General features: G+C 33.8%; 7 protein-coding genes across 17 annotated transcripts; 3 read left to right on the forward strand and 4 right to left on the reverse strand.

Moving 5' to 3' along the window:
- The first annotated feature begins 354 nt into the window (after positions 1-354).
- On the forward strand, positions 355-3,669 carry LOC136779664 (probable ATP-dependent RNA helicase DDX10). Its single transcript, XM_066737366.1, has 12 exons — positions 355-535; positions 618-809; positions 881-1,153; positions 1,226-1,347; positions 1,419-1,620; positions 1,684-1,846; positions 1,952-2,135; positions 2,222-2,398; positions 2,470-2,666; positions 2,744-2,946; positions 3,025-3,434; positions 3,529-3,669. The coding sequence occupies exons 1-12, from the start codon at positions 440-442 to the stop codon at positions 3,641-3,643; spliced, it is 2,334 nt and encodes a 777-aa protein (XP_066593463.1). The 5' UTR covers positions 355-439; the 3' UTR covers positions 3,644-3,669.
- Positions 3,670-3,704: 35 nt separating this feature from the next.
- Positions 3,705-5,758, reverse strand: Idh3g (Isocitrate dehydrogenase (NAD(+)) 3 non-catalytic subunit gamma). The gene is made up of 3 exons (XM_066737375.1): positions 5,641-5,758; positions 5,336-5,567; positions 3,705-5,172 (listed from the first exon to the last, which is right to left on the reverse strand). The coding sequence occupies exons 2-3, from the start codon at positions 5,552-5,554 to the stop codon at positions 4,234-4,236; spliced, it is 1,158 nt and encodes a 385-aa protein (XP_066593472.1). The 5' UTR covers positions 5,555-5,567; positions 5,641-5,758; the 3' UTR covers positions 3,705-4,233.
- A 2-nt stretch (positions 5,759-5,760) lies between these two features.
- On the forward strand, positions 5,761-8,810 carry LOC136779669 (uncharacterized). 5 transcript variants are annotated; one of them, XM_066737378.1, is made up of 4 exons: positions 5,761-5,862; positions 5,993-6,500; positions 7,324-7,366; positions 7,486-8,810. In XM_066737378.1, exons 2-4 carry the CDS (start codon positions 6,465-6,467, stop codon positions 8,403-8,405), a joined length of 999 nt encoding a protein of 332 aa, XP_066593475.1. In that variant the 5' UTR covers positions 5,761-5,862; positions 5,993-6,464; the 3' UTR covers positions 8,406-8,810. The 5 variants fall into 5 exon arrangements, with proteins under 5 accessions (XP_066593475.1, XP_066593477.1, XP_066593473.1 ...); XM_066737380.1 differs by lacking the exon at positions 5,761-5,862 and adding an exon at positions 6,713-6,923 and having other exon boundaries at positions 5,865-6,500; positions 7,324-8,810; XM_066737376.1 differs by lacking the exon at positions 5,761-5,862 and having other exon boundaries at positions 5,865-6,500.
- LOC136779670 (homocysteine S-methyltransferase-like) lies at positions 7,729-9,789 on the forward strand. Its single transcript, XM_066737382.1, has 2 exons — positions 7,729-7,862; positions 8,733-9,789. The coding sequence occupies exon 2, from the start codon at positions 8,807-8,809 to the stop codon at positions 9,764-9,766; it is 960 nt and encodes a 319-aa protein (XP_066593479.1). The 5' UTR covers positions 7,729-7,862; positions 8,733-8,806; the 3' UTR covers positions 9,767-9,789.
- Positions 9,790-10,127: 338 nt separating this feature from the next.
- Positions 10,128-15,002, reverse strand: LeuRS (Leucyl-tRNA synthetase). The gene is made up of 16 exons (XM_066737365.1): positions 14,882-15,002; positions 14,475-14,684; positions 14,183-14,392; positions 13,935-14,096; positions 13,619-13,863; positions 13,331-13,556; positions 13,041-13,259; positions 12,516-12,969; positions 12,292-12,430; positions 11,950-12,220; positions 11,629-11,876; positions 11,333-11,567; positions 11,010-11,264; positions 10,716-10,931; positions 10,413-10,641; positions 10,128-10,339 (listed from the first exon to the last, which is right to left on the reverse strand). Exons 1-16 carry the CDS (start codon positions 14,882-14,884, stop codon positions 10,128-10,130), a joined length of 3,534 nt encoding a protein of 1,177 aa, XP_066593462.1. The 5' UTR covers positions 14,885-15,002.
- Positions 15,003-15,292: 290 nt separating this feature from the next.
- Positions 15,293-18,100, reverse strand: Sqor (Sulfide quinone oxidoreductase). 2 transcript variants are annotated; one of them, XM_066737373.1, is made up of 8 exons: positions 17,762-18,100; positions 17,085-17,202; positions 16,753-16,977; positions 16,488-16,688; positions 16,192-16,401; positions 15,931-16,117; positions 15,608-15,854; positions 15,293-15,533 (listed from the first exon to the last, which is right to left on the reverse strand). In XM_066737373.1, exons 1-8 carry the CDS (start codon positions 17,935-17,937, stop codon positions 15,449-15,451), a joined length of 1,449 nt encoding a protein of 482 aa, XP_066593470.1. In that variant the 5' UTR covers positions 17,938-18,100; the 3' UTR covers positions 15,293-15,448. The 2 variants fall into 2 exon arrangements, with proteins under 2 accessions (XP_066593470.1, XP_066593471.1); XM_066737374.1 differs by having other exon boundaries at positions 15,297-15,533; positions 17,323-17,868.
- Positions 18,101-18,205: 105 nt separating this feature from the next.
- LOC136779665 (protein jim lovell-like) lies at positions 18,206-24,900 on the reverse strand. 6 transcript variants are annotated; one of them, XM_066737367.1, is made up of 4 exons: positions 24,259-24,900; positions 22,197-22,666; positions 21,759-22,081; positions 18,206-21,679 (listed from the first exon to the last, which is right to left on the reverse strand). In XM_066737367.1, the coding sequence occupies exons 2-4, from the start codon at positions 22,516-22,518 to the stop codon at positions 20,702-20,704; spliced, it is 1,623 nt and encodes a 540-aa protein (XP_066593464.1). In that variant the 5' UTR covers positions 22,519-22,666; positions 24,259-24,900; the 3' UTR covers positions 18,206-20,701. The 6 variants fall into 6 exon arrangements, with proteins under 6 accessions (XP_066593464.1, XP_066593468.1, XP_066593465.1 ...); XM_066737371.1 differs by lacking the exon at positions 24,259-24,900 and adding an exon at positions 24,206-24,223; XM_066737368.1 differs by lacking the exon at positions 24,259-24,900 and adding an exon at positions 23,936-24,168.
- Positions 24,901-27,128: the final 2,228 nt, after the last annotated feature.

Raw genomic sequence — 27,128 nt, forward strand, 5'->3', positions numbered from 1 at the left:
GTGGGAGATATGCTTGTTATTGTAGAACTTGACTATTTAGACTTAATTAATGCTAATACTTCCGTGTATTTATTACCCCTTTTTCAGCTCTAATTTGTCTTATGTTAATTTAGTTCAAACGAAAGTTATAAGACAAAGTTTTGTGCAATTAAATAAATTTAGTCTTTTTGCTTTTGCGTTTATTGGTTTGATATCGGAGTAATTGTTTGTTTGATCAAATTTTATGCTGATTAGTCGATTTTTTCTTTTACGCGCGAATGTCAAAAGTTGCATAGACTTCTCGGCAGATGGCGCTGGTTCTGAGACGATCATAGCGCCATCTTTGAAGCTTGGATTACAACATTTTCCATGTGTATCAATATAATCTGATATAACCTAAGAAATATACAAACGACATAAAAACGTGTTTTCTCGCGCATTCTCGCGTGCCGTCTCTGAAATGGCTAAAGATAAGAAAAAGGTGAAAATATTTAGGAAAAAGAAACATACTCCAGAAAGCAAAATTATTGAAGAGCTGCAGGCTAAGTATGAAAACGTGAGTGTTGGGGTTTTCAAATAATTATATTTATGAAAGCAGCACTTTGTTCGAATTTAATGTTTATTTCTGTTAATTGTAGATTGATGAAGGGAAAATCACTAAATTCACAGACTTGCCACTGTCACAGAAAACTCTTAAAGGCTTGAAAGGAAATGATTACATTCAATTAACAGATATACAAAGACAAAGCATTGGCTTAGCATTACGAGGAAATGATATTTTAGGGGCTGCGAAAACTGGCAGTGGAAAAACCTTAGCTTTTCTTGTTCCGGTAAATAACACATTTTATAGCTGCTTAGACCTATTATCAGTTTAATTAATAAATCTTCATTTTTTCCAAAGATTCTAGAGAGTCTATATTGTAAACAGTGGACAAGATTGGATGGAATAGGAGCTTTAATAATTACTCCTACTAGAGAATTAGCCTATCAGATATATGAGACTCTCCGTAAAGTTGGGCATTATCATGAAATTTCAGCCGGACTGATTATTGGAGGGAAAGATTTAAAGTTTGAGAAAAAACGAATGGATCAATGCAATATCATTATTTGTACTCCAGGTCGTTTGCTGCAACACATGGATGAAAATCCATTATTTGATTGCATAAATATGAAGGTAATAGTCCATTTTAAACGAATAACATCTATTAAAAAAAGAAAAGCTTAAAACTAAAGCTTCCCTTCGCAGATACTAGTTCTCGACGAAGCTGACAGATGTTTAGATATGGGCTTTGAGCAAACTATGAATTCCATCATCGAAAATTTACCTCCAAAAAGGCAAACATTGTTGTACTCTGCAACACAAACAAAGTAATTGGAATTACAACATTTTAAATCAATAATCAAAATAATTACTATAATTATAATACTATATTTTATAGATCAGTCAGGGATTTGGCAAGGTTAAGTCTTAAAGATCCACTATATGTATCTGTTCATGAGCATGCTACCCACACTACACCGGAAGGACTTCAACAAAGCTACATTGTCTGTGAATTAGAGGAGAAAATATCTGTTTTGTGGTCTTTTATAAGAAATCACCTAAAGCAGAAAATAATCGTTTTTTTCTCTAGCTGTAAGCAGGTATTTAAAAAAAATGTTATGCTATTTTATTTTTTTCTTTTATTTATCAATTTTTGTTCCTAGGTAAAATATATTTATGAGTCATTTTGCCGATTAAGACCGGGAATTAGCTTACTATCACTTTATGGAACACTTCATCAATTGAAACGTATGAGTATTTATGAATCATTTTGTAAAAAGCAACACGCTGTTCTGTTTGCAACTGATATTGCTGCTCGAGGATTGGGTCAGTAAAAATGTTTAAATTCACTTTATACTGTTGCTTGGTTGTGAGCAGTATTTAATTTAAAAAAGAAACACTGATTCAAATCAATAATTTTAATTTTATTAGATTTTCCGACTGTCAATTGGGTGGTTCAGATGGATTGTCCAGAAGATACAAATGCTTATATTCACAGGGCAGGTAGAACAGCTCGATTTCAAAAAGGTGGAGAATCTTTATTAGTACTATTGGCTAGTGAGACTGCAATAATAGATCAGTTGAAAGAACGAAAAATTCCCATTTCCATGATTAGGTAAGAAAAATTCTAATATTTAAAAACTATAACATCAATGTTTAAAATGGTATTGTTGAAAATTAATTAGTTTTGTGTAAATTTAGGATCAATATGGGCAAATTACAATCGCCACATCGAAAACTTGAGGCATTATTAGCTCGAGATGTAGCCTTAAAGGAAACTGCTCAAAGAGCATTTATAGCTTACATTAAATCTGTCTTTTTAATGAAAGATAAAACAGTTTTTAATGTACATAAACTGAATACAGATGCATTTGCTAAGTATGAAAATGTTATTTTCCTCCTTCTTTTTTAGAAATAAATCAAGTAATAAATTTTTTCATGACCTCTAGCTCCTTGGGCCTTGCTGTGCCTCCACGAATTAGATTTTTGCAAAAAATGCAGAAAAAAACAATTAAATCGGAAGAAAATACAGACAAAAAGAATAATGTTAAAATCGATACAGTCGGAGATAATAATCAATTGATGAAAAGCGAAGAAATTTCGAATTTCAAGAATGAAGCCAGTAAGAGTTACGCCTTTAATGATGGTAAGTAAAAATATTCTCGATATAGAAAAAATATAATGTTATTATTTAAATACGAAAAATATTTTTGCTTTATTAAGATGATAGTGACGACGACAGCGAATTGCTAACTGTTAAACGAAAGAACGTTGATGTTGATGATATTCCAAGTATCCCAGAATTAGATGAGATTAATTCAAATTCTAACAAAATAAAAGCTATTACAAAAGCAGCAGTAGCAAAGAAAATACTCAGGAAAAAGATAGTTCCTAATAAAAAGATCGCCTTCGATGATGATGGACAGGTATGCAGTTAATCTTTTCTCTTAATTCAAAGCGATTTATTTATTTCATTTAGTTTCTGTACATATTTTCTTCTTTAGGAGGTAATCGACACAGCTAAATCAAAGGTTTCCGAACTAGCAAGGAAATATGAAACGGAAGTAGAATCAGGAATTAATATAGAGTTGGCTAAACAAATTTTGCGCGAAGAAGACCGCTTTGATAAACAAAGATTCCGGGAAAAGATCAAAGAAAAGCATAGAGAACAAAAACGAAAATTAAAGGAAAGTAAGAAGCAAAAGGAGAAAGATAAAGATGATGAAGAACAGGAGGAAGATTTTGACAATGATGTGGTTAGTGAATCAAGTGGGCCAGATACTTCATGGTTACCGGATCCAGATAAAATTTATGGCAAAGAAGAATCATGCCAATCTGGCAATGATACATCCGATGAAGAAGCCTCAACGGCTTCCAAAGATTCAGATGATAGCGAAATCAGTCAAGTTCACAAGTAATTGTCTTTTATATTATACATTCAGTGCAATGTTTACTTTTATTTCACATTTTTTTTATATTTTAATTTATTTCACGTTTTTATATTACAGACCCACAAAACGAAAACTTGTGACGATCGAGGAAGTTAAAAGGAAAAAGAGGAAAGGAAACCATTCTGAACTAAAATTAGATGAAGAGTTGGCGCTACAGCTATTACAAAATTGAAGTATGATGTAGTTACATTAACAATTATGTAAATAAATAGGTTTATAAACACGACAATCTATGTAGTAAATTTGATGCAAAATGAAAGTACTGCTTGCTTAACAATAACTAATCTTTATGTATGTACATCACTCTTCATAAGTTCTGCACTTGTAATTATAAATGCCACTATTCATCTATATTTACATCTATTCTGACATTTTAACGTAAATTAGTTTTCCTACAAAACTACTATCTATATAATATTTACATGGAGGTCTAAAAATTAAATAAATTACCTACTTCATAATACTTACAATATATTTTACAAGAAACAGTTTTTGGTACAGCTCGTGATATTCATTCCCTACCATACAATGTATAAGCGTAATTGCCAAAAGTATACGCATAATAATTTACTTTACAATTTACATGAGTATGTCGACTTTTAAAATTGATTACATGATGTTAAGAGAAATCATTTCTTACTAGATTCAGGTATTTCATTAAAATTGAAATAGCAGTGCAGCAATTATTTACTTAGTTACATCACAATTATTTTTTGAATGATTTTACAGTAAAGGTTCTACAATATTAATTACTCAGTCTTTTTAAACAGATGCAATTTTTATGTGTTTCATAATGCTATCAACTACTTCCCTACTTGTAGCAGAGCCACCAAGGTCACGCGTATGAATACCTTCGTTAATTGTTTTATTGATAGCAGTTTGGATTAAAGCAGCGTGATCTTTATGCCCTAGGTGACGTAGCATATCTACCGCAGCATTTAGCATAGCTATAGGATTGGCAATATTTTTCCCAGCAATTGCTGTACCAGTATTACGAGTACCGGGTTCAAAAATCGTGTAATGATCTCCATAATTTTTACCAGCTAAGAGGCCAGCACCTCCTAAAAGGCCGCATACAACATTGGAAACTATAGCTCCATATAAATTAGTTGTAACAATTACATCAAACTGATGGGGATTCGACACCAGCTGCATACAAGTATTGTCAATAATCATGTTGTTATGAGTAATGTCAGGAAATTCCCTGGCTACTCTCTTAGTGGTTTCCAAAAATAGACCATCTGAAAGCTTCATTATATTGGCTTTATGTACAGTGGTAACCTTTTTCCTACCATTACGTTTAGCATATTCAAATGCATATCTTGCTACTCTCTCTGAATTGGAAGATGTTATAACTTTCATGCTCTCCACTACGCCGTTTGCACTTTCATGCTCTAGCATCGCATATTCACCTTCTGTGTTTTGTCTTACAATTACAATATCTATATTCTTTTGACGAGAATTAACACCTTTATATGAGACACAATGCAGCACATTTACGTAAAGATCCAATTGGTTGCGGAGAGCTACATTTCTAGACAATACGCCTGCTTCTGTGCTCCTTGTCTCGATATTTCCTTTCAGTGCTACTCCATTTCTGCGAATTGAAGTTATTGCATAATCTAAATCATCATTGTTATCTGCATTGGGGTCAATCTCAATGTCTTCAAAGTCAACTGGAACACCTGCATATCTGAAAACCTAAGGAAGAACCAGATATTATTAGATTGATATTTATTTAGACTATAACTATACACTCTAGACTAAATGAGCAAATATATCATTTCTTTATGATATTCAAATGAAATTTTGCCGAAGGTTAACGAGGACTAAATTAAAAACATTCCAGCTAATGTTTACCTACCTCTTTTACATATCCCATCAGCTCGGGACCAATGCCAGCACCAGGTAAAAGGGTAACAGTATGGCGGCCACCATAATGGGCCTTTGGAATTGGCATAACTTTTTTAATAGTTGGAGTTTTATGTTGAATTTCAAATGCTGATTGTGCGCTAGCACATCGGTATATTTGAAGCCCTATATTTTTTGGCTGTAAATACTTAACAACAGATCGAGCAGCCATTGTTATAGTTTGTCTACAAATAAAATATCGCTTAATCCTATTTCTTTTATAGCCTTTTATAAACAATTTCATTATTCATTACATACCCTTAATTTTTGCAATGTCTATTTTAAAAATACCTTGAAAGACCTTGCCAGCCACTTATTGCTTCTTTGCCAATTTCACGTGAATTTCCTAAGTAATTGCTAGGAATAAAAGCTAAATCTCTAGGCAGCGTTGCCAGACTTGCCAACTTTGTAGGGTAATTCTGATAACTCTTAAACGATCGGTATCGTTAGGCAAAAATTAACAATAAATATTGGTATTCGGTACGTGTAATAATAAATGTATATCCATATACAATCATTTTCGGTCCGTATCGGCCTTTCGTTAAAGTTACACAATACGGGGTCTGACATTTTGAAATTAGCAAGTGACTATACAGGGTTTTCTCTATAGGGGATCGGTGGTTGTATTTTTGAACACGCCCACTAGATATGCTTATCAGCTTGATTCTGAACTAACCCGACGAATGAGTGTAGCAGCGATGACGAGCAACATGGCGTAACAAGATGGCGATTGACACATAGTTTAAGTGATACCACGTTAACGAACTTTAAGTTGGCAACAACACTAGTCATAATGTATACTCAAATTGAACGAACTGTACTTAGCCGGTGCACATGCACTAACACAATGTATATATGTATATTACGGCCTTGTAATGATGTTCAACCCCTTATAAATGTCAATCCCGCCCACACTCTTTCTCTTTGTACAGGTGTTACTAACTGGACAACTGGTCCATGCACCTAACTCTTTGGATATTAAGTCCGACTTTTATAATTGGGAAAGGAAGTGTGAATAAAACGGTTGTAACCAGAAAATTCTACGAAAGACATTTATTCTCCTGATTATACATAAATACTACATGAGAACGTCGACAGCGCCGCTTGTCGGCATCGAGGTAGATTTGTTCAACATTTCATAACGTTATTTGTGTCGCTATCTAGCGACAAACTAAAGAATTAAATTTTAAAATTACAAAACTTAACCTGAAAATCTTTTATATCTTTATTAGACTTTTAATTATTACTCGGCTATTTAAAATAGTAGTTACGTGCATTTTAAAATACTCCTAATTTTTTTTATTTTTAAGACATACTGTGTTTAATATAGTTCTTTTTGAGGTTAAGGAGAGGAAAATAAAAATACAAGTTGAAATTCTTTCTATCTTTATATTCTTCCAAATTTTGACTTTCTGCATGTACGTTAAACCCTACAAAGAACACTTCGAACTTCGAGGTGGGGTACTGAAGTAACTAAACTAAATAACCATGATTTGCCATGAATTTGCATACCTATTAGGATTGTTAGGGAAAAAAGGCAGGTAATAAGCCGATTCAAAGTTCATACGACTATGCACACCAACACAATGACAGTGAGATAAGAATGTATATTGGTGTATATGCATACTATCAGCGCAAACTATCGGTCAATTTTCGCAGTTTTTGAGTGTAATTTATTTATACGTATACAGTTATATATTGACACTTCGCTATCATTGTGTTGGTGTGCACGTCGAAGCAATAATACCACAAAACAAACGGAGCAGTTAGTCAAGTAGCAAAAAGGAATGTAGACATTTCTTTAGACTTTTACTTCAATCTCACTGGTACCGTCCTCCTCCGTACTAAGAATAGTAAAGGCTATTTCTCAGTTTTCTCTATCAATGCTTTGAACATTTTAATTATACAAATGGACTTTGCATAACTTTGATTACATTGCAGAAATCCAAAAATATTCAGTGCAATCTTATCAAACTGTTTGGTGGTACGTCCTATCTTGCAAAAATAATTGGAAAGGTTGATGAAATCTTTGTCAATCCGTGAAGTAAGAAAAAATGTTGAATTCTGTGAAGATATTGGATGGTGGATTTTCTGCCCAATTAGGGATTTATGTGGGTGCGAAGATTGATGGAGATCCATTGTGGACTGCCAGATTTTTGTCCACAAATCCTGAAGCTGTCTACAAGACCCACTTGGATTTCTTGAGAGCTGGGGCAGATATCATTGAAACAAATACATACCAAGCTTCTATTTCAGGTTTAACCAAGCATTTAGGAATATCAGAGAGTGAAAGTAGCTCTTTGTTATGTAAAGCAGTACAGCTAGCTAAAAAAGCTGTAGAGACATACAAAGGTGAAATAGTAAATAATGATAAAGTTTTTAATAACAATCCGCTAATAGCAGGCTCCTGTGGACCATATGGAGCTAGCTTACATGATTATTCAGAATATACTGGGTCCTATGGCAAAAGAGTGTCTCAGGTGACTATAAAGGAATATCATAGACCACGTATTGTTGCCCTGATAGAAGGTGGTGTGGATTTATTAGCTATGGAAATGATTCCCTGTATAGAAGAAGCTGAAGCTATCATAGACTTGCTTAAGGAGTTTCCTCAAATCAAAGCATGGATGTCTTTCTCTATTAAACCGGATAGTCAGTCTCTAGTTGATGGTAGTAGTTTCAAACAGGTGGCAACACGCTGTTATAAAATGTGTTCTCAATTAATTGCTGTTGGCGCTAACTGCCTTGCTCCGAAAGATGTAACTAAGCTATTCAAGACCATAGTAGAAGATACTAATGAACAAATACCTTTAATAGTATATCCAAATAGTGGAGAAATATATTCCTTAAATAAAGGATGGACAAAGGCTGATACTTTAGATCAATTCCAATCACTTATCCCAGAATGGCTAAATCTTGGTGTAAAATACATTGGTGGATGTTGTAGAGTCTGTGCTGATGATATTACTTATATTAGAGAGACTGTAAATACATGGGAGAGAGAAAAGGCTTTAACTAATTAAAGAATTATCTAATTATTATTTTTATCATGTGATTTATATTTTTGTATATAGGTTGTAATAAATTTATATAGATAAGATATAAAATAACAGGCAGCACCATGTCCTTATACTTCTTACATTTAAAAAATAAGATTTCATGGTATAAATATAATCACTGTATAAAGATAGTAAAGATAAGTTATCTTTTGAACATTAATAATAACATTATTAATGTTCAAATTCACCAAAACTGCTAATTTTCGAAAACAAAATTATAATTTCAAATGACGCAAAAAAAATGATCTATGTGAGTTTAAATTCCACTTTGATCAAGTTTTATCTCGGCAGATTTCGAACTGGACTTTGGAGTAAATACATGCAATAAGATGAAATTTTAAGTGAGTCGCATCAATCGTAAAGGGATGGCTGAAGTAAAAGTGTTGGACGGTGGTTTCTCCACGCAACTATCGAAATATGTGGGTGAAAAAATTGATGGGGATCCTTTGTGGACTGCCAGATTCCTCGTGACTGATCCTGGATCTGTATTTGCTACTCATTTGGACTTCTTAAGAGCAGGAGCAGACATAATTCAAACCAACACCTATCAAGCCACATTGAATGGATTTGCAAAATACCTGAATTTTTCTGATGAAGAAAGCATAGGTCTGCTTCACAAAGCTGTAGAGTTTTCAAAGAAAGCAGTTGAAATTTATAAGAAAGAAACAAAGAACTTGATAGTTGCAAATAGTGAGCCATTAATCTCAGGCTCTTGTGGCCCGTATGGAGCTTCTTTACACGATGGATCGGAATACACTGGTACCTATAATAATTTAGTATCGGCTAATTTCATCAAGGAATGGCACAAGCCGAGAATAAAAGCACTTTTAGACAGTGGTGTCGATATGTTATCGTTAGAAACAATACCTTGCAGAATAGAAGCGTTTGCAATAGTTGAGTTACTTAGAGAATTTCCAAATGCTAAAGCATGGCTTTCTCTTTCATGCAGAAACGATGGAAAATCTATTGCAGAGGGTTCCAGCTTCCATAAAATTGCTGTAGAATGTTACAAAAGAGCGGCACCAGGGCAAATATTAGCAGTTGGAATGAATTGTATAGCACCTCAATTTGTTACTCCACTTATAAAAGGAATCAATCAGAAAAACAAAGAATTTATACCATTGGTAGTTTACCCCAACAGTGGTGAAGTTTATACAGTTGCAGAGGGCTGGCAGAAAAAAGAAGAATATTATCCTATAGAACAATTTATTCCAGAATGGCTAAACCAAGGAGTTAGAATTGTTGGAGGATGCTGTAGAACTAATGCTACTGATGTTGAGAAAATAAGAGCAGCGGTAGAGAAATACAGAAATGAGAATTTTTAAATTTTTCTTTATGAGGAAAAGCAATATATTTTAGATAAAAAATGGATATTAAATTTTGATAAATAATTTTATTAAAAAGCAGTATGATTTTCTGTTTTTAAATTGTACAGTTTCATAGAAAAAACTTTGTATCAGTGGAACATTTGTAAAATTATTGAAATAAAATTTTTATTCAATTAGAATAATCTTTATACATGAGTAGTTCAACAAGTGTTAAAGAAATTGTAATGCATCCAATATTATAACGCTTTTAGCATAGTACTCTTTTTTACGGCAATAAATAAGGCAACATATCACAAATAAAAATAGAAATGGTGATAGTTTTTTTTTGTTGACAATATTGAATGTATGATGCGTACAATCAATATATGTGATAAACTATTTTTTCTCCAATATTAAATACTTTTCCATCAGCATCCACGTCAATAGCTTTTGAATCTATATTAACATGGAAAACAGAATTTAACGGGATTTCCGTTAGACCTTCTAGAATGTTATCAAAGTTTGGGCATCTTCTTGGTCCCATAAGTGGATCATTGAAGCGATATAAATGTACAGATGTAGGATCTAAGGCTAGAATAAAAAATCGATATTAATGAAACGGAATAAGGAGAATACTGTTTAATGACTAGCAGTAACGTTTTACCTTTTATTAATTTATTGTCTTTTGCAATACGCTCAGAGATATCACTAGCTTTATCTCCTGATTTGACATTTACGAAAACAGTAAAAAGACCGGAGCATGCTTGCCTATTATAAGCCTTAATCTGAATAGCAGATTTAACGAAGAAATTAATATATGGAGAACCTGGACAACATTCTTCTTTCGTCTTTTCTGATGCCTCATCGGTAAATTTGATTAAGATCTCTTTAAGCTGTAAAAAATATTAAAACTAAGCACATAACATATAAATAATTCAACTCAAAATGTATTCTGAAGAAAACTTACGTCTAAGGTATTTTTAAGATAATCACTATTGCGCGAGAGGACTTGGAATTCATCAAAGTCGAGAGTTAAGTTGAGTGCACTAATGCCAGCTAATTCCATTTTCTCTCTCATCATTTGTACAAATGGCATTACTCTCTTCATATATTTCCGTAACTCAGATTTCTTACCTAGTTCTGCAGCTATTACCTTATTTTCTGGCAATTTACTTCCATTTTTCTAAACAGACAAATAAAAGAACGTATAAGAATAGAAATAAATAATTTCTCAAATCATATTGTTAATTTGAATACATACAGAATAAAACTCTTGCATTGTAGTAAGAACAATACTTTGCCAAGGTGGATAGGTTTTCGCGATCCAAATTATGCCTTGATTTGGCTTCTCAATAGCTTCAAATTCAGTTTTACTTTTAACTTTTTTAGGCGTTAAATAATTTTTCAAATTAATTCTAAATGAATGTGCTGCATCCATCAAATACTGTGAGGACTTTATCATGATGGGATCAATGATCCCTACTTTTGGCAACTGAGTGTTCAGTATAGTGCCTTTCTTTAAAATAAATGAATAATTGTTAAGCATAATGTAGACAAATATAATTGCTAAAACAATAATTTTACCTTTCCAATAAGTTCCCATATATGTTCAGCAACATGGGGGCAAATTGGACATAGAAGAATAACCTGGATCTCAACATATTTCATAATTAATGACCAGTTAACACCTTCCAAAGCGCTTAGTTGCAAATACTTGTCTCTTGCTGCTTGTAACTCGAAAAATCCTGTTCTTAAAGCTTCTTTGTAGAGCATTTTAGCATAATTATCATTAGTTTCTTTGATCTTTAAGTTTAATTCACTAAAAACATAGTGTATCACAACATTAATTTGCTCACAACAATGTAGTTAGCAGAACTTACCTTTCAAAAACTTTGTCATTAAATGTACTCGTGTCTCCGGTTCTAAAGGTATTTTTTGAAGCTAAAACTTCTTTTACCCACTCAATAAATGTATATAGTCTGAGAATTCCAGCATCGGCCATACTTTCTACAAAATTGGCATCTTCTATCGAATCACCGGAATCTGCCAAACATAATCGTGTTCCATCTGCTGAAAACTTTTGTATAGCCTCCGCGAGTGTTAAAAAATTTCCTTCCGATTTTGACATCTGGTTAAAAGTAATAATATAAAATATCTATCAGAAAAAAAAAAATAGATGAGAAGATGTAAAAAAGTGTTACCTTTGCTGAGTTTAAGAGCAGATGCCCGTTAGCACGAATACCCTTTGGCCACAATTCTGGCTCGTTAGGCCATATTGCAGTATGATTGTATAGGAAAAAAGTGAGATGATTCTGTATCAAATCTTTACCAGAAACTCTCAAATCTACCGGATACCAATAACGAAATTCATTTCGCATAGTCATTAATGCTTCTTTCTTTATATCAGTTTTTGGAAATTTGGCATCATTAAAGAATATATAGTCCCAAATCTCAGGCTTCATTTGTTCTGCCCTAAATGGATTTAAATGACATTAGTAAAATGTTCATCGTTCGATCATCTTAACGCATAGAATGAAACGTACTTAATATTTAAGGCATTTGGTTTGTCACCTTTAAATGTTCCACCTTGCAAAAGATGGGAGACTGTGTAATAAGCCATATAAATTGTCGAATCGGAGAGAGATTCTATCAACCAACTTTCATCCCATGGTAATTTTGTTCCTGAAAATTAAATAATAAAGTACCAGTATGTATATTCAGAAATATTTATTATCAACATATATCCTGGTTTAATTGTAAACCTTACCTAGACCATAAGTTCTCGAGCATGCATATTCATGAAGCCAATCGAGACATGCAAGGAAATTCTTCTTGACTTCGTCATGGAAAGTTTCCAAATTTGCTAATGCTTTTAGAGTTTCCTTTTTCCAAGCCTCTTCACCATAATCCAAGTACCATTGATTACACAGAGCTACTACACATTCATCATTAGACCTTGATATAATAGTCTTTTCGGGCTCGTAATAAATGACAGCCTCATTTTTATCAATCATCTCTTTCTGTATTAATTTCTTTATATCTTGCACTTTTTTTCCTTTATGCTCGCCAATCGTGAGAACACCATCATAAAAACCTTTAAGGTACACTAATTCTTTTGCTTCGGTCAACTTCTCTCTATCATTTTGTGATTGAATCTTCAATTTATCATACACCATGACAGCTGATAAATTACCGAATTCTGGTACATCTATTATTGGAATCTACAGTTTAAAGAAATATGTTATTGCAATTATAAAATGTGTAACAATAATAAATCTTGTAGAAAACTAACAGGGTCGAATGGTAAAACCATCTCATCTTTTATATTATATTTTTCTCTAAGTGGCTGCTTCTTTTTAAGATCCATGAGTGCAGCATAATCATCAGGAGAATCACTTGGTACAGAGGTTACAATGCCAGTTCCTTTTCCTTCTTTAATGGTAAGCATTGGTAAAGTATAGATTATTTTATTAACTGATAGAGGAGCTTTCAATGGTAAGCCTAATATGTCCTTCAGAAAACGAAAATAATTTTATTAATAAAATTATAATTAAAAATTGAAAAAGTTAATTTTTCACCTACTTGTCCTTTAAAAGTTAAAACAATTGATATCTCTCCTTCTTCCTTGAAAAATCCTTGGTAGGACATATTTCTAGCTGATCTTTCAGATGATATGAACACTTCACAATTTTCTAATGTGTAAGCAATATATTTTAGATCTGGGTGTATCCAACAATTTGTTTGGCCATACATGGTTTCCGGTCGTAAAGTTGCAGCTACCAGAAATACTTTCTTATCTGATAAAGATCTAAAAAAAACGTTGTTTTATTCCATAGTAAAATAAGATATAAAAATAAATACAAGACATACTTAAGACACAGTGGATAAGGCTTTTGCAGCTCCATTTTAACAAGTGTATATTCTTGGGGACCAACCCCTTCCCCAGAAGATCTATCATGATCCATACAAGGCTGTCCATCTTTAGGAGAATAAATTGTATAGCGTTTACCATACTTTATTTTATTTCTATCTTTTAAGTGCATAAATTGCCATCTTACAAAAGAATCAAAGAAAGGATTGGCATCAGTTGTAATAAATGTACGCCTCCAATCAGCCTATTTACAAAATTATAACATTAATTAAATTCAGTTGATATTTCTAATAACTACAACTTTTCTTTACTCACATGTAACCCAAACAGTTTTAAATCTTCTACAGCCAAAGGTGGAAAATATTCTAGCCAGTATGTTGCATCAGCAAACTTCTTTGTTTCTTCATTGCTCAAGCCAAGGCTTTGCATAATTTGCCATTGATATTTAGCAGTACCTGCTTTAGCCATTGCTTTACTCTAGAATTAATATTTTATTTTCATATATGTAATTTAAAATAATAAATGTTTTTTAAATAAAAAAGTTAAGTCCTGAATATATTTACCTTTTTACCCTTGCTTTTATCTAGCACAGAAACTTCATCCACAGTCTTCTCAATTACTTGATCAGTTTCAGGAAACTTTGGTGGATACCCATACAGTTCAATTTCTCTCTTCAACTTATCAGCGCATGCTTTGATAGGCATACCAGTGCAATGAAAACCAAATGGAAGAAGGACATCCTTACCCAATAGTCTATTATATCTAACAGCAAACTAAAATGCATGCAAAAAGAAAGTAACATTAATGCTTGAAAATTACACTTTTTAATTATAGATATTAATGACTCTTACAAACCTCGCACTTAGACAAGGAAAATGCATGTCCTAAATGTAAACGACCATTCATATAAGGGAAAGGAAATGTTGCCAAAAATTTATTCTTTATTCCCTTTCCATTCTTTGGTGCATCATTTTCATATACCTTTAAAATTTCCCATTTCTCTTTTACTTCTTTCTCAATCTTTTGAAGATACTCAACTTTGAAAGTTCCCTTCCTTTCAGCTGTCTAATAAAAAAAGATCATTTATATCAATAAATGCCACAAAAACGTCAAATGTGTTTTATGAGTAATACGAAATTCAGATAAAAGCGTAACAGATGTTGCTTAGTAAAAACCGGTACGAAGACATTTGATAAAAATAATGCATTATTAAATATCATCAGCTCAACATAATTAACAAATTATATTATTTAACATATTACCATTTTTAGAAATATTTTCTAAACTTTAATGTAATTTTTATTACATAAGTATGGCTTAACATATACTTTGTAAAAGCACGTGTTGTAATACTTTACCATTAGGTACAAGATACAAGTCATACAACTGATACAAGTAATTTGAGGTTATGAATATGATAAGGTTTGGTTAACGCGACTTATAAAAGGCCAGGCAAGCCAGCTTCAGCAGTTGTGATTAACTTATTTAACTTTTTTTCTTTTTATTTTAAATTTATTAAACATAAGTAATTATAGTAGCATCCTATTTTGATATATTTATTTTCATTAGAATATGAGGTCAGGAAGCATGTTTAAATATACATACTTTTTATGATTTTTTATAACAAATTATATATTCTTATATATTTCATTTAAAAAAAATATATATATATGTATATGTGTATATATGTGTATATATGTGTATCTGATATATTTATATAAATATAATAAGTAAAATTATACCATTCTAAAATATTGTAAGACTACACAAAATTATAAAAAACAACAATGATTGAAGTAGCATAGAATATAAACTTGATATAACTCTTTTTATCTATCTTTTTCACTATTTTTTTTCTTTTTTAAGTATCTAAAAACCTTTTGACGAAAAAATGTTGGACCATCCCATTTGCCCCTGAAAATAAAATTTAATGTAAATATTACAAGTATAGTTTTAAAAATTAATATATAAAAGTTAATTCATCTTACTGCAGCATAAAATTCCAATATAAAAAGGGGAAAAAGTATACTTTCAATAAATATGTAAAATAATACTCTTTTCCTTGATCTATTGGAAATGTCTCAAGTGGTTCAAGGTTGTAATCAAATTCTGCTAAAATACATTTTCCATATCCAGTAACCAAGGGACAAGATGCATACCCATTGTAACGTTTGAATTCCCCGACTTCATACATGTGGTACATTATATTGTTATATACCACATCTGCTTGAGCAGCTAAATTAGAAATCATTTTTTATTTTTTATAAAAATTCTTTCATTTATTATTAAAATAAATTCAAGTTTTGTTTACCTACTGCTGCCATAGTTTTAGAGTTAGGAGAATTCGTACAATCACCCAATCCAAATATATTTATATAATTGGAGTGCCTCAGAGATTCGGGATCTACAGATAAAAATCCTGCCTTATCTACTAAATCTGGATGATTTTTTAAAACATCGGGAGGTCCCATAGGAGGAGTTACGTGCAGAAGAGAGTACTGCAATAATTTAATTGTAATATTCCTTTTATGAAAAATTAAGTATTTGCCATTAAAACAGGTCAAAAATATACCTTTACTGTATCCATTTTATTTGAACCACCTAACTTTTCAAATGTTGCTTCTCTTTTTTCTGGATTTATACCTATCAAATTGGATTGAAGATTGACACTAATATTTCTTCCTTCACAGACACTCCAAAGGGAATCTGCATATTTTTTTACACCGAATATTACAGGTAGTGCTGTGTTGTAAATAACATTAATGTTTTGTCTCAAACCATTCTACAAACACATCTCCAATTAATCTACTACTTTTGTATAATATATTAAAAAATAATTATGATAATTTATAGCAATGATATATTTACTCTTTGAAAATAATCTTCAGCTAAATACATAATCTTTTGTGGTGCTCCTGGACATTTAACAGGTGAATTTGGAAAAGTAAATATTGTATTACCATCTTTAGTTTTTTTAATTTTATTAAACACTTTTGGAACAGTTTCTGGTCCATAAATAGAACAAACTTGAGCATCAGGATCTTCTAGTCCTTTTTTCAACCCTGGAATCTGTTAATTATTTAATTATGACTTTTCAGAGTTGATCAGATGAAAACATAAAGTAAATACTCACTTTATCCCAATTAAGTTGTAAACCCATGGCAACAATCAAATGTTTATATTGCACTAGAACTCCTCTACTTGTAACTACTTGACTTATTTTAGGCTTGATTTCAGTGACACTGTCTTTAAGCCAGCCTGCACCCTTAGGAATGACTTCCTTCATTAATTTCTTGGATGATTCAATTCTTTTGATTCCACCACCTATTAAAGTAAATAGGGGTTGATAATAATGAACCTAAAATGATTTTTTGTTAATTGATATAAGAATATTTGTATTTATAATATAAAAAGATTTAATTTGACAAAGGTGCGTTATAAACTTAAAAGATATAAAGAACTTACATCACTTGGCTCTATTATAAGAACTTCATGGTCGGAAACATCATTCTTGAATCTTCTTACAAATTTTGATGCTACAGAAATACCAGCCGTTCCACCACCAAGTACCAGAATTCGAACTCTAAAAGTTTTAAAAAATAAAAGGAAAATATTTGTTGGAAAATTATTAAAACTGACAACATTGCATTATTAATTATCAAACATACTTATAATGATATACTGAAGAATATTTTAAACTTACGAATAATGAACATTCCTGGAGTAACTCTTAAATATACTGCTAGAAAGCAAAGTGATACTGGGACTTGTTATACGTAACATTGTACAAAAAATGAATGTGTTGTTTGTAAAAATACAATATAATATATATATAAAATCTAAGAAGAGTTTATCCTATAATAACAATGTTCCAATTTTCAAGTGTATTCAATAATTTGTGGGAAACAATGATAATAGCAATTGTATACACATTTACTCTTTGCAACAGTAATTAATAGAGTAGTAAGTGTAACCAAAGTTTAAATTGATTTCTCTAATATTTTAAAATGATGCATCACAAATGCGCTTCTCTACACATAAGGTGTGAAAAATTAACGATTAAATCAAATTAATTATCCACCACTAAGTGCCTTTTACCAGTTACATTACTTAACCAAGTAAATACGCGAGTATCGGCTGACCTGGTATCAACCGTCTCAGGTCTCAGGCTCTTCACTCTCCAGGTATTTCTGTTCTGCAGTTCTGCACACCGAACTTGACAGATGACGCTGACGCAACCGGACATAACAGCCGATACAATGGTGTTATTAACGATAATAATAAGATAATTTAATATGAGCTCTGATATGAAAAACATTTATATTAAAATTCGAATCGACAATTGCGTAATATTTTACATACTTTATCTTTCAAACCAAATAATTGCAATCTATAATAAGATATATTGCAAAAATTGAACGAAAAAGAAAAGGAAAAGGCTAAACGGGATAATACAATTTTGTAAATAAATAAACGCAACTTGGTGAAATCCATCGAAAAGCCGCTTTGCTCAGTTAAAAATTCTGTCAATTTTAAAATCAAACTAATATTTAATAAATTATAATCAATATGTATTAATAATTAGGATAAAAACGAGCCCTGGTTCAATATCCATTTATTTATAAGACATATCGGTTTCACAAATTACAATGTACATATATACTTTCCAATAGTTTACTACAGTTGAGTAACCGGCAACTGTATTCCGTTTCGCCTGGTTTCGCCCTAAGACGCATTCACAATAATACGTAAAGCTGTTTACGTACGTTATATTTTTTGCGCTGTAGGTACTTAAATTGATTTGAAAAAGATCGTTCGTCTGACTGACTCCTAGCAGTATATTTAACATGTAAATCTAGAAGTTATTTTGGATGAGGAAGTAGTATTAATACCGTACAATATATACTATATAGAATAGGTACGGAATTTTTAATCAATCGACTAAGAATAGTTTTTAATACTCGATGTGCACATATCTATATATTCGTAATTTTTCACAATAATTTACGCAAATTATCTTTTAGTTTCTCTTTCCAGAGAGAATGATCAATTACTTCTTCACGCCTCTTGATTCAAAACACACGACATACTTCCAAACTCCTGGAAGCATATATTTAAATAATAAATTGTTAATTGATTACGCCTAGACTTCCGCTTTATCCAATCGGTAGAAAAAAAGTTTTCACAAGCAATCGTATTTTTTACGCATCACTCGTGATAAATAATTTAAAAATGACGAGACACAGACTTTGAGTGTTCGAATAACTCTCAATCCCTATATGCAAAATATAAACAAATGTGATAGATCGAATAAATACATAATACGGAGCAGTGAAAAGAATGGAATATTAAGTTCCGGTGTGTGAAAGATTATACAGATATCAACTTATAATTAAGTCGCAATCGGCTATTAAAATTGACGAGATTTTCTCTCGCATTCACAATAATATAGTATATGCTAATGCGTATAATTATATAAAGTATAATTCAATTAAGTAAATTGACTGTTTTAATTGAATTACGTCTATTAAATGATCTGGCACGAACGATCGAATGGCCTAATGGTTTAGCTTAATTATACTTTAAGTATAATATATATTTATAAAATATTATAGTACTAACAATGGTAAAGATCTGTAAAATCATACAAATCCTACAAACAAACAAAAAAGATAAATAATTTTTTATAATCTTTGAGTTATGAATCTACAACATACCCCCGTAACATGCGTACTTAACACATGTCATGGATAAGTGATACAAATAAAAATAAAGTATTTTTAAAAACTTTGGACTTCTCTATATTATATACAGTAAATAGCATTTAGTTCATTTCTTGCAGTCTTTTATTTAAACCTTTAACTACGACTGTCATCAATAAACGACGCAATGAAACTTTCGTGAGGTGTGACTGTCACTATTATTATAAGGTGTTGTTTATTTTATCTCGATTACACAAATAAAATAAATGCCACTAAATCATCCTGATTGTTGAATGTTGTTAAACACTGTTACAATTATGCGAGTATTTCAACTTTTATTTTTACATTGCGACTGTTTCGTCGAACGGCTTTGCGTATATATATATATATATATATATATATATCAGTGTAGTTAAAGGGTTAGCAAAAGATGACTTACCAAAATAAATACGTTTATGAACAAAATTGCTAAGTTTTTCTTTCTATAGGTCTGCTGTATACCGACACAATGATACTGTAGTAAAAATATGTAGTGGTGTATATATTTGACTTTTGTTTGCGTACGTAAAGTACAGTTATACATTTTCACTTCATTGTCATTATATCAATATGCAGTAGGTTTATAAAGACTACACAATTTATTTCATTGGTTTATGTAAAAGTAAAAAGAAAAATATCAAGAGCGCATAAGGCGACACCTAGTGACTATAAAATGAATATCACAAAGCAAAAGTAACTTCCATTAATTCGTCATGCTAATTAATGGCTAATATGAATTTCTCTTTTCTTAACTAAGAAGTCAAACTTTAAAGTTAAGAAATGCATATTTTTAAAGCAAATGTTCTGTCTATAATCCATCTTATTTACTTCCTATTCAAAGACTATTTAACAATAGTTCATCCACATAGCTTAAACAGATCGTTCTTTTTCCCAATGTTCCATAAAATATTTCTTTCGTTACAATTAATTACCTGAGGCTCCAATACTCGTCTCGTCTCTTGTTTCATCTCGTCTCTTATTATTTTTTTCTCTCTCTTCTTTTTAATCACACAAATCAGAACTTTGCTTATTCCAAGTTTTTGACTAAAATACCATAATATATTCCTTAAACTGTTGAGATCCATTTCAATCCTAAGGAATTAATTCGTTTACGGAATTGTTTAGTTTGCTAATCAATAAAATTGATTATAAGATAAAAAAGATTTTCAAACAATAATTGAACTGATGAATTATTTAATGAGATGAAAAGATCGCTAAATAAGACTCGTTTGAATCTTATTGATTTAATAAAACGAGGATATGACGAACTAATTTGGAAATTGCATAAGGTTTAATATTTTTAGGTTAACAACTGATAAAACTCGACTGAGTTCCAGTAACCTAGACCGATTTATCGTTTTTCTTAGTAGCAATCTCGTCATCTGCTTTATCATCAGCCTCATCGGGCGGTCTTTCATCAACGCGGTTTCTTTTCTTACTCGTACAGTCCTCGGATTCTTCTCCGATGTCCTGTTCTTGCTCAAGAAAGTCGGTAGGCACGAACTCCAACTGTTCCTCGTTATCGTTGAGGTCAGGCGGTCCTGGGATCTCGCAGAAGTTAATTTCCCGCTGATTATCGTGATTTCCATCGCCACCAGGATCATCCTCGTCGTGTATACCCATCAGACTCTCGAAATTGGATGCTGTAGAGCTGTCCTCGTTGTTATCCTCAGGAAAGATTTGTGTGGGACTGAGCGGTATGTCCAGAGGCTCCAATTTGACGGTGGTCGCCGGTGAGGCTGGTGTAATCGGTCGTTGTAAGCGTATCTTTGTGAATGGTTTGGGCTCCAGTGGACTTAATTGTTGTTTGCGCTTCTGACCGCGCTTAGGACTAGACGGTACCGTTGCTACTGACGCCCCAGGTTTCGGATCTTTGACTTCCGTACTCGCTCGAGGAGCTATTGGCTGGCTCGAAAGCGTTTTCTGGGGTATCAGCATCGGCGGTTTTTGGCTTTGGTTCTGATTTTGCATCTGTGGACTCGGTCCCGCTGCTAAACCTTTTACCTGCAATGCCTCCGCGGCGTTCAGCAACTGCGGCAGCTTGTCGTGGGCCACGTTCACCTCTCCTCGATACATAAACTTTACGAGTGCCTCCACTTCCCAGAATTTCAGATCTTTCATCAAAATAATAGGGTGTTGACATGGATTATCCCGCAACAGTTCTGCCAGGTAATCACTGCAGGACGACAGAATCATTTTGTGACACTTGAGAGAACGACCTTCACAGGCCAAGGTCACGTCAACGAACTGCTCAGAATCCAACAGCGATGGAAAGCTGTTCTGCATATTGCTATGATAACTGTTCCACCTCAAGCAAACCTACGAGATTATATCAATTGTTAATTCATCTTTCGACAAGAGAAATTAAAAAAATACAAGCAAAAATTATTTTACGTACAAAAATTAACTCCATTAGTCTAGTTGAAGAATCGATTTTAAACAAGTTGATGCCATTTACCTCTGTAGGCTGTTGATGAACAATATTCTGTGGTACTCCCTGAGGATTCTGACGAGGTGGCATTTTAATAGTGGTAGGTGCCACTTGTTTGACTTTTAGCGGTATCGTCTTGAGTACGAGAGTCTTTGCTTGTCGTGGTGTTTGCTGCTGTTGTTGTTGCTGCTGCGCCATTGGAGCTGGTGCAATATTTCGCATTGGCCTCATCAGCGACTGAGCTATTCTTATCGTTTTTCCGGGTGTTTGTGGCGACGTCGATTGTAGTACTGCAAACAATGAAAAACTGTTATTTCTAATTTCACTTGGATAGGAAAGTTAGAAAGAGAAAGAGAGAAAGAGAGAAAGAGAAAGAGAGAGAGAGAAAGAAAGAATGGAAGCAACCGTGATATCTTCTGCCAATGAGTCTTCCTCCATGATGAACCCTGAGATGCCTGTGAAGATTGGTAGTTCCACACTGCCTAGGATTGGCACCTCCACGTACAACAACAGCGCCGCAGATTCTGCACTGCGCACGCAGGGGGTCATTGGCGCAAAGGTCAAAGTGCGCCCAGACCGCACTGGGATTAGCCATTGCACGAAGACTCCTGGCGTGCGATCTTACTCTATGAGGAGTGTGTCTTCCGCCAGTAGACGGTGATGGCGGTGGCATCACCGTTGACTCCTCCAGGTAACAATCGTCCTCGTCTTCTGGTTCCTGTTTCATCCTAATATCTCCTAATGTCTCTGAGCTATTTGCCGTCTTCGTCTTCCCGAATCAGTTCTGATTCTCTCTGCGCGCTTCAATTTCTCGCCTGCTTCTATCCAGGAATTTCGACCAACTCCTTTGTTTCTTCTTAGCGTCTGCTATTTCTCTGCATTTCATAAAAACAAAGTGTACCTTTACATTACTCTTCTATACTTAATTCTAGAAAAATGTAAATAACTTTGAGAATCTATATACGTGTACTGTATTGTGTATTATAAAGTATAAAAAGTCTTATTCCGCCTATTTATTGTGACCATTCAGTCTGCCATGGTATGGCTATTGAAAAGCGTAAACGTCTTTAGGTTCTACGAAATAGGAGCTTCGATTATCGAAGTGCTCCCCAGTCCCCCCTCACGTTGAACACAAGTAAAGAGCGAATGAAATCATGAGGCATCAATCGTGAACAGAAAAAGATTAAGATGTAGAGTAACAGCTTACGAGAAAGCGAGGAAATGAAAAACGTGATAATATAGAAGGATCTGTTTCACAATGCAAAATTTAGTAGACGGCTTAGTATACTCTCATTCAACCACAGCAAACTTTTTGCTTCTAAATGATACGAAGAATACAATAAAAAGACCTTTCAACCAATTTAAACCATTAGAAGTACGCGCAGATGTACAATATTCGTCGTAGTACTCACAACCAAAACAATAAACAAATTGAAAACACGTGAGAAAAACTTGAAAGTCCTTGCCCTTGTGTCTGATAAATCTCGTTTGGTTTAAACTCGACTTGTAATTCAGAACGCGCAGTACACGCGACATTATTTACAATGATACTCTACGATGCAGCTGATCTCTTACCAAACGCACATACAGCAATACAGACATCGCATTCTAAATAGCTTAAAACTATAAACTTTATCTATTAATAAGAAATATAATTATTGTGAAATTAAGCTATACCAGCTTCCTGTATCTTGATTATAAAATATTATTCTATAATAATAATTAGGGTTAAAAGATAAATTTTTTGTTTGCAGCATCCTAATTGGACTTGACGATTGACACATAAAACATTGGAAATTTTACAATTGGTTAAAACATTTGATAATTTCGGAAGACGAAATAGGAAGATAAAAGAATGTAAAAGAGGGGAAAAATGTTACATAGTATTAAAGCGAAGAGCCTAAGGCTAAAACAGTATAAACTAAAGCCTCGTATTTCAATGATCCCCTCTTTCTCTTGTCAAGAACAGCCGAGAGTATCCTCCTACCATCTCTGCACTCCCCTCTACGTATATTGTAGCCCGTAGAAAATGGCAACCCTGTCCGACGCACACGCAGTTGCTCTATCACGCTATCTCTTATCTCTCTTTCTCTTCCTATCAATCGCTCGCTCACTCTGTCATACGGTCTGCTCTCTTTCTCTACCTCACGCTAGGAGACTCCACTCCACGCTCCACGCTCCACACACTACTCCACTCCAACTAACACACATTTGTATCGCCGGAGTACGAACGAACGAACGACGATAGGACGATCAGCAGACTCCGTGTGGCCTCCATCGGCGAGCACGAGAGTCGAGTCGACGAGAGACGCTTTATGACCGGCCACGCCAGCCGCAGCAGGCCACGCGACCAAAACTCTCCGTCTCCAGTCGTTCGTTTCACCAAGTAGTAACGAGTGACGTAGTAGCCTTACCGTCGACGTATTTTCCCCTCTCCTTCCCCTAAATGATCTCGAGTTGCACCAACCTGATGTCAGCTTTAGAGAGAGCCAAATCTCCCAACGGTCTCTCCCTTCCCCTCTCGCTCCCTCTCTTTCTCCTTCTCGCACTTTATGTGACCGTCGTGCGTTATCCTCGTGGTTAAAATCGTGCTTGGCGGTAGTCGCGTGTCCTGAGGGTGGTGGGGTGGGGGGCCAAGACTGCCGATTTTTCTCTCTTCTGACTAACGCCCGGACTCCCGGTAAATTTTCCAGGTTGTTTTGGATGAAGCGAGCGGACGGGCGGCGATTTTCCTCGAAGCCGAACCCGGGAGAGACTAAAATCGAAATCGGTGAACGACAGGGGCGCGCCGGGACGCGCATGTGCGACGGCGCCGCCGGTCGTCGACGCATATTGTCTGCCCGTCCGTCCGTCCGTCCGCCCATCCATTCGTCCTCTCATGAGCTACGTCGGTGCTGCTGCTGCTGCTGCTTCCTACACTACACTCTGCTCAGTCTGCTTTGCTCTGCTCTGCTTCTGCTCTTGTTGGCTTGCTTCGCTCGTTTGCTTTGAATGTGCCCAGTGCCACCACCGACCGCTTCCTCCTCTTCCTCCTCTTTCTCCTGCCCACACATGACGAGCGTGGCAGTGCATGCGTTAGTGTGCGTCGCCGTCAACCAAACCAACCCACTGCTACTAACCGGCCTGATCACGTTGACTAGCGAATTCTATCATCGATCGGCCTCACGACTCGCTATGCTACTACCGGTGCCTTTTTACCCAGACGCCATTTCAACACTTTTCTCTCTCTCTCTCTCTCTCTCTCTCTCTCTCTCTCTCTCTCTCTCTCTCTCTCCCTATTTATCTTTCTCATATATATACTCGTCTTCTTATTATAAGTTCTCCTTTTCGTCCAATTCACGAGAACCCTTCTTGTAAAATCTCCTTCGTATTTCCCACTTGTGGAACATAGAGCAAGAGAAACACTTCTTTTTCGTCAGATTTCCCTGCGTACAAATATCATAGGTTCAAATGGACATTCTTGAAGAGTTTCTGGCTTACCAGTTACCTCGAGCCTTTGCCATTTCGCATCTATTATTATGCCTTATCTACGCCGTTACGATTAAATCGAATGATTAGTCTGGTGTGACTATAAGGCGAAAACTATGCTTTGGAACTATCATGAAAGACTTCTTGTTTTTTTTCCCCTAAAATAATAAAATGCCTGAGATAATTTTGAAGAATCATGAAAAAAGCTTTGTCATTACTTAAAACAAGGAAATTCAAGGAGTATTTTTGTATAATTTACTGGGAAAATGTAGCAGTAGCTATATAAGATTGAATAGTAGGAATATAGCACGTGGTTTTTCAGGTGTAGATAGTAAACAATCAGAATAGTAACGGGCGTATGCCGATTTATTATTATCGAGTCCCAAATCGTTGCTACTGACAATAAACGGTGCTGCCAATGGCGCGAATATTGGTTCACGGCTCAATTGTCTTTTCCTTCGCCGATTAGATGAATTAAGCTAAATTAAATGCTAATTTTGTAAAATGGGTGCCCCACAAATTTATAGGAATTCCTTCGATAGCCAAATAACAAGTTTTTTTATATATTCTCCTCAGCTATTAAATTTTCTCAATATTTTAAATAAAAGTTATATAGGTAAATAAGTTTAGTAATGTTCATGTTACAAAGACAATAAAAATTGGTTTAGAATATTTCTCGTCGAGATATCATGCTACTTACTTTCTGTCATTGGCGGTTATTCATTAAGGTTATATGAAAATATATATTTCTATATCCGCTGTTTGATCTACTGATGAGAAATCACTCTAACGCACAGTATTATTCTTTTGATACCACTTGTAGCTATGATAACAATTCCTGTTATAAAATATACAAAAAACCCATTCGAAGCATTTAACTTCATTTATTCCAGTTTTTTATTAGCCGGATACGATTTTATCTGCAATTTTTCAGACGCTGTATATTAATTGAATAATTATTTATAGATGAAACATTTTTAAATGCCTCTTTAAATAATGCCTTTCATTGAACAAGTAAATTCAATTGTGAAACCTCACGCAGCACTTGGTTTGAAGATTCTGCTTGTTATCGACAGTGTAATAGTAGGAGTATAGGTCGTGTGCACATTGATATTCGTTCAGTGCTGCCGCTGGTCAAAGCTTTGAGAATTTTTCTTCATTTTATCATCAGTTGCTTCGTACATCCCTGAATAATACAAAATTAGGTCAGAATCAAAATTATTTATATTTTATAAAAAAATAAAAAATAAAAAAAAGACAGATGATATTGTCAAAGTTATGAGATAAAAGCAATCAATAAAATAATACAAAGTTTTTGGAAGAATACAAACTTTGATAATGGAAGAGAAAAGGGAATGATACTCACTAGAAGACTGCAGAAAACTGTATGACAGTAGACAAACCAATTGCAGGGTTGGCATAAAATAGTAATCGATAATATATAGTTTCATCAATTGGGAAATGTAACAGAGTGAAGTTTAAAAATGACGGGAGTTCTAGTATAATGAATTTTATGGGTAGTCAAAGGCAGAAAATGCTATTTTACTCGCGCTCAATCCATAAATGGCATTGCAAATAGAAGCAGACACTGCACCTAATTTCCATTTACGCCTTGGCCATCCTCCTGCCTCACTCTCAATATAGAAATCACACACACATATATATGTATATATATATAATTATTTAGTTTTTCTCCTATGACGCACACTTTTTAACCCATTTTCTGAAAAGTTGATTAGTTTATTGGCTATGTGCACACCTACACATTGGTAGTCAGGTAAGAATGTGTAGTGATGCATATGCATAATATCAGCGCTGACTGTCGGTAAATTTTGTCATTTTTGCCGGACTTTTTTTGTTTATGTATAT

The sequence above is a fragment of the Prorops nasuta genome, unplaced genomic scaffold, assembly GCF_024137725.1.
Source record: "Prorops nasuta isolate Cenicafe-Biocafe unplaced genomic scaffold, Cenicafe_Pnas_1.2 PNAS00017, whole genome shotgun sequence".
Lineage (NCBI taxonomy): Eukaryota > Metazoa > Arthropoda > Insecta > Hymenoptera > Bethylidae > Prorops > Prorops nasuta.

Coding starts and splice junctions, on each gene's coding strand:
- LOC136779664 (XM_066737366.1), top strand. CDS start 440: ATGGCTAAAGATAAGAAAAAGGTGAAAATATTTAGGAAAAAGAAACAT. Junction 536..617: donor TGCAGGCTAAGTATGAAAAC/GTGAGTGTTGGG, acceptor TGTTAATTGTAG/ATTGATGAAGGGAAAATCAC. Junction 1,154..1,225: donor TTGATTGCATAAATATGAAG/GTAATAGTCCAT, acceptor TTCCCTTCGCAG/ATACTAGTTCTCGACGAAGC.
- Idh3g (XM_066737375.1), bottom strand. CDS start 5,554: ATGGCTGCTCGATCTGTTGTTAAGTATTTACAGCCAAAAAATATAGGG. Junction 5,173..5,335: donor TGATGGGATATGTAAAAGAG/GTAGGTAAACAT, acceptor GTTCTTCCTTAG/GTTTTCAGATATGCAGGTGT.
- LOC136779669 (XM_066737378.1), top strand. CDS start 6,465: ATGAGAACGTCGACAGCGCCGCTTGTCGGCATCGAG. Junction 6,501..7,323: donor CGCCGCTTGTCGGCATCGAG/GTAGATTTGTTC, acceptor ATTACATTGCAG/AAATCCAAAAATATTCAGTG. Junction 7,367..7,485: donor TCTTATCAAACTGTTTGGTG/GTACGTCCTATC, acceptor CTGCCCAATTAG/GGATTTATGTGGGTGCGAAG.
- LOC136779670 (XM_066737382.1), top strand. CDS start 8,807: ATGGCTGAAGTAAAAGTGTTGGACGGTGGTTTCTCCACGCAACTATCG.
- LeuRS (XM_066737365.1), bottom strand. Junction 13,557..13,618: donor CCTTATCCACTGTGTCTTAA/GTATGTCTTGTA, acceptor CGTTTTTTTTAG/ATCTTTATCAGATAAGAAAG. Junction 11,265..11,332: donor TATGGGAACTTATTGGAAAG/GTAAAATTATTG, acceptor TTTATTTTAAAG/AAAGGCACTATACTGAACAC.
- Sqor (XM_066737373.1), bottom strand. CDS start 17,937: ATGTTTTTCATATCAGAGCTCATATTAAATTATCTTATTATTATCGTT. Junction 16,689..16,752: donor TACAACTTAATTGGGATAAA/GTGAGTATTTAC, acceptor AATAATTAACAG/ATTCCAGGGTTGAAAAAAGG. Junction 15,534..15,607: donor TATTGGAATTTTATGCTGCA/GTAAGATGAATT, acceptor TTTTATTTTCAG/GGGCAAATGGGATGGTCCAA.
- LOC136779665 (XM_066737367.1), bottom strand. CDS start 22,518: ATGAAACAGGAACCAGAAGACGAGGACGATTGTTACCTGGAGGAGTCA. Junction 22,082..22,196: donor CATTGGCAGAAGATATCACG/GTTGCTTCCATT, acceptor CATTGTTTGCAG/TACTACAATCGACGTCGCCA. Junction 21,680..21,758: donor GACTAATGGAGTTAATTTTT/GTACGTAAAATA, acceptor ATAATCTCGTAG/GTTTGCTTGAGGTGGAACAG.